Source organism: Ceratina calcarata, unplaced genomic scaffold, assembly GCF_001652005.2.
Source record: "Ceratina calcarata isolate Rehan_Ccalc_2016 unplaced genomic scaffold, ASM165200v1 scaffold466, whole genome shotgun sequence".
Lineage (NCBI taxonomy): Eukaryota > Metazoa > Arthropoda > Insecta > Hymenoptera > Apidae > Ceratina > Ceratina calcarata.
The window spans coordinates 78,655-89,590 of record NW_017170692.1 but is presented as its reverse complement, the minus strand read 5'-3'; the positions used below and the strand labels follow the sequence as shown (position 1 = coordinate 89,590).

General features: G+C 33.7%; 1 protein-coding gene across 3 annotated transcripts in view; it reads left to right on the top strand.

Moving 5' to 3' along the window:
* The window catches only part of LOC108627389 (trace amine-associated receptor 9), an 86,268-nt gene that overhangs the window by 15,461 nt on the left and 59,871 nt on the right, over positions 1-10,936 (top strand). For 2 of the 3 annotated variants that reach the window (XM_026815553.1, XM_018028597.2), the window contains exon 4: positions 7,007-7,123. The exons of the other annotated variant lie outside the window; for it this stretch is intronic. In XM_026815553.1, coding sequence (XP_026671354.1) covers positions 7,007-7,123 — 117 coding nt within the window. The remainder of the gene's footprint in view (positions 1-7,006; positions 7,124-10,936) is intronic. 3 annotated transcript variants of the gene reach the window in all.

The following is a 10,936-nucleotide window of genomic DNA, read 5'->3' as shown; positions in this document are numbered from 1 at the left end:
GAAAATAGCGGTTCTCATAAATTCGTCATCGCTCAGCCTTCTAATACTGTCTACACAAGCTACTTGTTTGTTCTCTGATTTACCTTTACATTCACTGTAATTATGTCCCATTTCCCCGCATCGGAAACACGAACCTTTCTCTCTTCGGGCTTCCTTGCAGTTCTTAGAGATGTGCCCGTACTTGCTGCAGTTGTAGCACCTTGCTTTCGTCTGCCATGCATTTTCATCCTGGGGAAGGCTGCTCTTAATCGGTGTAGACAACGATCTGCTTTCCCTTGATTCCACTTTGTTTCCTGTTGATTCACGGGGTGGTCGATTTCTTCCATCCGTCAAGGTAATACTTTCAAATGCAGCCAATAAGTCCAGTGTTGTTGAAAAATTCTGCATTCTGGCTTGATTTCGGAGTTGTCTATCCGGAATTCCTTCCACTATATAGTCGATCATCTCCTCTTCTGCCACAGGAACATGATTACCAAGAATAATTTTCTCATGATAGTATACACTGAACAATTCATTCGTCTTCCAAACTCTGTCCTCGAATTTCTTTCTTAGCACCAATCTAGTTTCCCTTCTTCCAAACATCTTCTTCATCTCCTCCAGCAATTGATCGGTATCCATTTCAATGTGTTCTGGTCGAGAATGAAACCACTTTAACGCTTGCCCTTTCAATCTCGTACCAATTAAAATTTTTGTCGCACTATCATCGAGATTATAGGTTGTACGTAATAGCCTAACTTGCTTCTCCCAATTACAGAACAGCTCACTGAGGCCATCGAAATCACTTAATAAATCACTGACGGATTTTATACCAATTTTCGTCTCCGTTGCGGAAATAGTTGATCTTGGCGAATTTCTTAAAAGTTCGTTCTCACGCTGCAGCAGTCTCAACTCTCTTTCCATTAGCTGTTTCTCCCGTAATAAAAAATCAAACTCGTACGCCCTGTCATTACTTACACGACGATTATGACTATCACTTGCAGTCGCATTAGCAACATCATCACTTATATTATCGGTCTGGAATATATCCTCCTCTGGTAGCAAGCTAGCATCCCTTATCCAGCTTCCACTAGGATCCATTTCTTGTAATCTTGCGATTAACTCGTTTTTCGTTCCGGAAGTGGGTAACCCTCGTTTTAGCAATACCTTTTTTAATTGCACTACTTTCAAATCATTAGGATTCACCATTTTGTCGTCAAGTCAATATACACTTTTCACTACTGTTCTTCACAAATATTCAACGTCACGGCCACTATCAAATCAATTCAATTAACCAATATCAATCACACACGGAAGTTCTATATGAGCACAATCCCACTTCTGAAATTGTAAGGAGGCCTTGGTTTGAGGGCGAAGAATGACGCGCAATAAACCTTGATATTGATTTTAATGTGAATATTGTATAAAGAATTTGTCGGAAGCGTAGCCGTGCACGTCTCGATCGTCTCTCGACCGATTCTCGATTCACTCTGCCTTCTTTTCTCGTCGGCCGGTCTTTCGCCCTGCCGAATCAAAGGATGCCGACTCCCGTGTCATTTGACCACTTCGGCAACAATGTTTACCGTATCTTATACTCTATATACAGCTCTTACATATACACTCTTACATTTGTATAATTTGATCATTGTCTTCTTATGCATATAAGGAATTTGTAGAACATACTCGAGTTTATATTATACGTGTATGTACCACGAAACACTGGACAATTTTCTATTAGTGTCTAACAAATGGATATTTTATAGTGCGTTCACACCAACTCATCGAATGTTTCTCTTTGTACTTGTTTTCTGTTAATGGCTATCGACAATTGTTGAAAGATTGTTCGCATCTCTTTGAACTACAATGTGTATAGCTGGAATGGAGGGTGAAATGAGGATTCGGTCCGTCGGTTTGAACGTACAATTATAAAAGCCACCAGAAAAACTTCTTTTTATTTCATTAAAACACAAATTATTTGGAATTTTTGTCAAACTGTCTTTGTTCAATCTTTGAATACTCATTGAAAATTTCGGTATTCGAATTGATGCCTGTAGACACGATCATGAAGCAGATTTAAATAACAGTCTGTTGTATGTATAATTGTAGTGGATCATGCTTTCAATAAAAGAAAGGACAGTTTTAAATATTTCAAATAATATGTATTTTATTAAAAAGAAATTTATATAAGCACGTCTTCGGATGATTTTGTATTAGACATGGTAACATTCGGTTTTATTTATTCATATTATTATAAAGTTATTCTTGGGAAAAACGTTTCTTCTAATGTAGTAAAGAAACACGTGTTTCGCAAACGCTAAACGTGTCTAATTTTTGAAAGTAACTGTGTATGAAAGATTGAAGAGCTCTGAATCGCACAGGAAAACGATTGAGTAAATTCGTTTTGTGGAGAAAATATTCGGTTAAGGTCTCTCGGGAGTGACTCGAGGATAGCTCGAAACGAGGCCAGGGCGATCCTAGCCCCTCCAGATTATCAGAGCTTTTTCCTGGCTGTACGCCAACGGTCACCATGGCAACCATCTTAAACGTATACTACCCTCCAACGTCTCTCACCTCTCTCACTCCTTTCTTCGCAGTCGCTACTTTATGGATACACCGGTGTCACTGATTCATCGAATCACGTTGTCGCCTTTGGCACATCGTATTTGAGACTACATACTTGACTTGAAGAGGAAAATGTTCTTCATTCCTCTTAAGTTTGCAGGTACACAAAACGTGTTCGGCATATACAAAGTATTGGAACACTTGTGGAGAATTAAGTAAACCGTAAGCTTGCGAAACTCAGTAAAATCAGTCAACAATTTCCAAGAATAATATTTATTTTAGAAATAAAATTTCATTTGGAAATTCAAAATATTTTTATGTAAAATATGTCTTGCTTTGTATAATTTCTTTGTAAGTTTATGAAATTATTTATGAAATTATACGATAAAATACATGCGTCATGGTGGAATGATATACCCTGTAATTTGTTTTACAAATAAAAGTGCTTTCTACATGGTCCATCTTTAGGAATGTGAATTATAGATGCCACATATAGAACTAAAATGCGATAAGTCAGACGCTTAAAGGCTAGCGGTGGGAACACAATATCGTGAGAAGAGTAACTACAGATTTCAATTTCAAACCAACTTTTTAAATGGTGTAGTAATGTAATTCACCTAATTTGGTAATTTTTAATTATTCGTAAAATGCATACTACGGAAAAGTGTTAAATGAAATTTATATGATTTTAGAAAGAACTTTATAATAATTAATTTTTCTTTTATTCTTTCCAAATGCTTTAAACTTCTAATTAACAAAATGGTTCGTATTTTACGGAACTAAAAAATGTACTGAATTTAGACTATAAATCGTCTTTATTGCATGGTACGTTGTATGCATACGTATTTCTGATGTGAAAGCATTGTCATGGATACTATTCTTGTACGTTTTCATGGCATATGTTTCTAGAGGGAGATTACGAGTGCTTCCACTTTGTACTCGCTTAAATGAAATGTGGAGGGATATAAGGGTATTTGAATTTCAATTGTTCAAGGATCGGCGAGCTCTTTCGTACCTAGTTTAGAATTTCTGATTTGCTGTTAGAATTTTTCGATATTTCCACATTGTGAATTTACTACTAAATTTACTAAATGAACAATTTGACAATAAAATTACAGAATTCATTATATCATACTGTCTGAATATTATCATTCATACAGGATGGATCAGTATATAACTTTTGACACTTGAACATTTCCGTCATTTTGGGAGATATAAAAGAACTTTATTAACCAGAGTTGCTCAGTTTAAAGACTACTATAATTTATCGTTAAATCTATGTTTGTAGACAGAAGATTTACGAAGATTTCTTATACAGGGTGTCCCAGGACAAGTGGTACATATTTTAATGGGAGGTCCTGTGGTGCTTATAAACAACTTTTTCCTTTGTGAAAAAGTTGTCCGAGACGTGATTATTGAGTTATTAACAAAAATCCCCAACCAATCAGAGCACGAGTATACAAGGTGGACAGGATCGCGGCAACCGCCTCGTGCGTTGTCGCGCCCGTATGTCGCGCTCGTGACGAGAACATACATGTAGGATTAAAGAAATGTTGTATGCAAAAGCGAACTAATAAATTGGTTAAACATCAGAGGAAAGAAAGCGATTAGTCGTTACTTACGTTCACTGAACAAGTGTAATGTACTCAATGGAATAACTAACAATTTTTCAAGTTACAGAATAGGTAAAATTATGAAAAATGCGAAAAGAATCAGAATTGGACTTACTTTTTCGTTGGTAAGTACACCTGACTTACTCCAAGCATGAGCTGCTGCAAGCCATGTGTCCTATCTTCGAATGCCGAAGGTCGACCCATTGACCCATTGACGTTCTTTTAGGAGCAGGTGCACTGACCAACGAAAAAGTAAGTCCAATTCTAATTCTTTTCACATTTTTCATAATTTTACCTACCCTGTAATTTTTTAACATTGACAGTTATTTCATTGAGTATTTATAGTTACATTTGTTCAGTGAACGTAAGTAACGACTAATCCCTTTCTTTCTTCTGATATTTAACCAAGTTATGAGTTCGTTTTTGCATGCAACTTTTCTTTAAACCTATACTCTCGTCACGAGCGCGAGGCGGTTGCCGCGCTCCTGCCCACCTTGTATACTCGCGCTCTGATTGGTCGGGGATTTTTGTTAATAACTCAATAACCACGCTTCAGACAACTTTTTCACAAAGGAAGAAGTTGTTTAAAATCACCTCAGGAACTTCCCATTAAAATATATACCACTAGTCCTTGGACACCCTGTATAGTTACCTTTACTTTTTTAAATGGAATCGTACATATTTTTTATAATCTTGTTAATGCAGCTTGACATTCTCTATAATAAAGTATTAACTTATGTACATCAAAAAATTATGAGATATTTAAAATTTAACTTTGCTTAACTTAGGACTGAATTTACGATTTGAGAGAGCGAAGAAATTGTACAAAGTTAAAGTAAAACAATCTCCTAAACTAATAATTTTCCGATATACATACATGGGGTAATACTTCCTGATATAGAATATCAAGCTGCAAGCAACAAGTACATAAAGAAACTATGTGACTCCATTTAAAAAAGCGGAGATAACTGTGGAATTTCCGTAGCTCTTGTATCTACAAAAATACTTTTACCGAGACGTTATAGCCTTCTATAAACTGAGCCACTTTGGTTAATAATGTTCTTTCATATCTCCTAAAATGACGGAAATAATTAAGTATTAAAAGTTATTGATCCACCCTGTATATTATAACGTTGTAAGCACGAGGTCATGAGTTGCACTAGTTGCAGCAGGATAATTTCTGTAATATCGATTTTATTATGATATGTGCAACACAAACAGTTGAAGATTTAAACTGTCTGGTGACAATATGTGTATACGTATAGATATGTAGGTGAGAGGGTGTTAATCCAGCTCGAGAGTACAGATAGCAGAGTTACGTTAGCGTGATTATCTAACTATACAGTTTGATAGATGGGAAGTGATTGGAAGATCAATTGTCATTCAGCGAGTAGTATTGTAATGTAAGTATAGTGACTGGCATTAAGTACACCTTCAGCAGAAACGCGAAAGTGTTTACTGGCTATATTGTAATGATCATAGAATTAGAATCAATATTTATGGGAATTAGGCGGTGAAAAAATAATTCACTGTTAAACTTTTAAGACGTTCTGTGCCACGTGTACCACCGGTGGTACACGGTAAACTTGATCGTCAGGCCACGTGTACCACCGGTGGTACACGCAGTCATATTTATTTAATGCGCTGAAAACATATATTTTATTACAAATATAATTCTGTAAACTATATTTCTACCTAAAAAATGAAGCATTATACAAGATGCAGTAAAGAACAAAACACATAAGTTTATTTAATTGTTATATATACAATAATTAATAATTACATTTAATGGTGCATCTTTAATCAAAATATCAAATGGCCTGAACGACAAGTCAGGCAAAAATGGCTTGGCACGGAACGTGTTAATAAATTTCACTTAATCTTAAAGTACTAAGAAAGGCGCCTGCATTCTCTTTAAGAGAATTGTTCGACTGTCATTCTATCGGTCCTACTTTTACGATTAGTCTAAGCAATTTAGTTTCAGGAATGCAGCTGTATCCTTTTTTAACTTGAATTTCGGATTTTGGAGAAAAGACAGCCGATTAATGTTTGCCTTTAGATAAAAGACTTCCATTTCAATTAAATAGAGCCAACAATACTAATGTTTCTGTTACTTAATTTTTACTCAATAAATTGCAGCTAATAACATGGTGAAAAATTTTCAAAATATCTTTGTTTTCGATAAAGCAATTTCTTTAAATATAAAATATTATTTAAGTTTAAATGTATAAGATGTATCCTTGTATTAAACATAGATTGCATTTTCACTAATTCAAATGATGATATTATTTCGAATAATGAAGTTTCTGTCCGACTCGTGGCACTGCCTGTTTAAGCCCTTAAGACCATAGCCATGTTATCAAGATCTCAATTTTCTATCAGATTTCCCTTAAGCCGTGTTAACACGTTCCTATCTAATCACTTATTAAATACATAAGAAAAATGTTTCCCAGGTCTTTAAGGGATTAATAATAAAATAGAACTTCGACGCTTTGTCGAATCGTTCTTGGTACTCGTAATTTTTCTTTTCTTTCCATAAAAACTTACCACCTAACTACATTCTGGAATCTGGTATATGTATGACCCGCTGACAGATTCCATAGCGTTGCTTGGTCTTTCTGTATTTTTGGAAAGTTTTGAACTTTATAACGTTGATTCAAGTTAAAGTTCATATTTATTTAATTTTATAATGAAGCGAAATTTTCACTCCATCGTACAACATTATATATTAGAACTAGTTAATTATGTATTGAGTAAAATTTTTGCATAATATTGTAAGCACTGAATGTTAATATTTTTTAATTTGTATTTTTTTGTAATTTGAAATTTGTAATTTGAAATTTGTAACGTTTTAGGCACTTCTTAGGGGAGCTTTAACTCAACAAAGTGCCGTTATCCTCGTCTGTATGGCAATTGATCGTTACGTTTGTATGCTGCATCCACATCACTATCACAAACATACATCCAAGAAGGTATGCACTGAAAATTAATATTCTATTGCTATCATATTTATTGATGTGCGTGTTTCATAGCATGATTATGTATTTCCTTAATACTTCTAAGAATCATACAGTAATCATTTCATGCATGATCATTTTTATACTTTGTAGATTGAAGTAGTAATCTTATTCGTACAAAATTTATAAACTATTTGATAAAATACATATGTATATTAGTGTCTGTGTCATTTGTCCTTTACGTTGATACAATGATTCGAAATATAAAATAATCTTGGGAATTGTTATATGAAAGCGAAATTAAACAATACTTATGCAGTGCACTGAATGACGTACGCGATTCAGTCAATAATGGACGCGTCTTTTTATTCAACAATTTTTGTATAGATATAGTAGATGAATGGAACACACCTTGCCGATCTCTTCGCTTTTGATTGTGAGATGAAAAGCCGAGCTCTGAGGCCGACACAACGCCCACGTGCAAGTAAATGTATAGCAAATCGATTCAACGTACATTTTGCTCCTTTTTTTACACGAGGAGATCCGTTAGATCACCCTCAACCTTCGAGCGTTATCTCCTGCTTTTTATCGAGCAACCGAATTATCGCTTTCCCTACCGTCAGACTCGTTTCCAATAAAACGAGTCGTATCTGAAGGGGAATCCTTCAAGACAATCGAGTTTGGCCTTAAAACAATACGACCTTCTCGGACAAAAGTTCCTCCTCCACCTGGATTACGTAGTACAGCGAATTTTATGCTGGATCGTAAACTTTCGAACCTAGTTTTTATGCTTCGGTCTTGAATATTAAATCGAACTCATTTGGTAATTGCGTTCAATTCACCGTCGAAAACAACAACAATACGAATTCTATCATTACTCACTATACATACATATGTACGTATTTATTATATGTATGTATAATTCACACTTTGGAAATATGAAGAAGATTTAAGAAGAAGAAATTAATCCATCATAAATACTAGTTCTATGTATTTCAAAAACTATTATGTATTATGAGAATATCCTGTTTTTAATTAATGTGAAACAAATTCGATATTTAGTCGGCTGAAGAAAAAGTATTTCATTATTAAAGATGAATCTGAAAGAGGACTTAATCTAACAATTTGCTGACTGCATGTTCCATTCAGTTCGTAACTTTCTCCCAATTGAATGTCCGAATCCTCCTACTGTTCGCTTTTCTGGTATCCATGCTTAAAATAAAACTGAATGTTGCTTCTCGACACAAATTATCATAAAAATTCAATGATATATAATACTTTTTGATATATTTATTTAGGTAAATGATAATAAAGTTTAATAGCTTAAAATTCTAACTATAATTTTCGAACTTTCGTTTGGAATTTGATTTTAAAGTTATTAATGATAATGATAGAACTTTGATTAAAAATTTTGATCACAATAGTATGTATACATAGTACAGTCTTTAAGTTGTTTAAGTACTATCGCTGATCATTCATTATTTTTATTTTAGTATTTTTCAACGGGTATCCGACTTCATTTTCCTCTTCCCTTCCTCTCTTACATTCTAAAGTACATTTCGGTATTTTCATTACGAGTCACAAATTAAGGTATTTCATAAAAATATGCAAGCGAATATTTGTCACTTTTAACAAATAGGATGTGCAAGCAAGGTGAAGTGAATGATCTAAAGCAATGTAGTACAGCAAGAAGAAATTTATAATGCAACAAGGAAAGAAAATTTCAAATGATATGCATACATAGCCAAAAGTTTTATTAAAGCCAAATATTGAATATAAACACTTTTAATGAATTCGTCCGATTAATGATATGTACATACACACATATAATTTACGATTTATAATTTCCACGACAAGATGTTATTTTATCATTTTATCTATAAGCTGAACTATTTTTATCTCATTATCCTTTTTGTGAAAACTCAAAAAGGAAGCAATTTTTGTCTCCAAAAACGTTTATTATATCTGAAAGTAGAGCAAGAATGTTAAGCAAAGAAATCTCGTATTTTATATATATAATATGCGAATATCACACTGTATATTACATTGTAAATGATATACTTCAATCGGTGTTGTGTATTAAATAATATTTATTTTACTTATATAGAACTACACAAAGCAGGTCATATTTCATGATACTATTGGAAAAGAGATAACTCTTCATATTAGTGAAGTAGGACGTAAATATCAAGAACCAGCCGACAGGCTGTAAATTCATTTCATTCATCTTTCCGGTTTCCCAAATTATATTACAAGATCAGTCAATATGGAAGTCCCAGTTTCTATAGAAAATTATTGGTTTATATATTGGTGTAAATGTTTCAAAATTAAGGTGGTTCTATAGTTTCTCAAAAGTTCGAAGTATTAATGAAGGCTTTGTGTGAATACATATAAATCGAAATTTAAAGAAAGTATTTGATACATTTTAGAATCAGTTGTCGTGAAAGTATTTGTCGAAATAATTACTAAAATCGAGGGATTTATTGTCCACTCTTATGACCGAGATACTCTAGAAGACAGAAAACGAATGACTTTTTAATAACCGTAAATTTCGATTGTTACTTCTGAACTAATAGTACTTTAGTACTATAGTACAGATATAGCGATATATGTATATACGATGATATTTTTTAAACATTGTTTTACTTCTGTTTAAAAAGCGGAAACTTTTGCACTTTGTGTTATAAGTTATAATGTGATTGAGGGCATTGAGGCGTGGACAAGGAAAATCGAAAAAATGGCAGGAAAAGTAGAGTGGCTTCTAACTTCGCGCGGAAACTTCTTAAAAGTGTTTAACATTCATTCATTCATAGAGCTATTGCCGTGAAAAACATCAATTCCCTGGGACAGCCTCGTCTACATTCCCAAGTGCAAAACTGGTCTCGAAATTTGTATGAGATACGCCGCAGGCTATTATTGAATTGAATTGATGGGAATTGCAGTTTATGCAAGCAAATTTAAGCCGGAAAATTACCTCGGTCACGAAACTGTCCAATAACATTTACCGTCATCAATATCACATTTTACGTGTCTCATTTGTATTTTTGACTGTAGATAAAAATTTCAGTAATCAAAATAAAAACAATTTTTATTAATATCTTATATTAACGGTTATTTCAAGTGAAATTTCCACTTATGTCAATAATGAATAATATAATTTTTAGAAAAATAGAATTCTTTAATGTAATTCTATATTGGAAAAATCTTATAAAATAGCGTGTATCGTAAGAGACCAGATGCTTGGAAGTTAGGTTTTCTGAAGCGAAGAATAAATAAAAAGAATTCAAGAAGAGTTAATAAGTTTAAATATTATTTCAACTAGCCAATTTTGGTCACAAACGTCCTATCGTATGTGCACTTTCACCAAGATAGCAATGGTAGAAAGTAAAATTGGGGAAATGAAATCGTTTTTGGCGTATCACACAGACGATCGTATGCGCGGTACGAAAGTCGTGCGACTTTCCACGAGAACCGTTTCACTACCGGACAAGAATGATGCGCCGAATCAGCTGCCGACTCAGCGAAAACCACTTCGTGTACCTTAGGCCTTAGAAGCGATTATCAGCGTTTGAGAATTGTACGAATGGAAACTTCGATGAATACGAATATTTATGAGTGCTAGTATTTCGCGTGGTTTATGAAGAAATAAAAATGTCGAATGCTTAAAATTAATTCTTCGCTTACATTTTTTTCTACATTGACATAATATTTCATTTCCATAAATATACATTTAATAAACATAAAATTTATGTTGGGGAAAAACCAGGAAATGACACACATAAAGAGTACACGACTGTAGTTATCACTTGCACTGCTAATAATAGAATA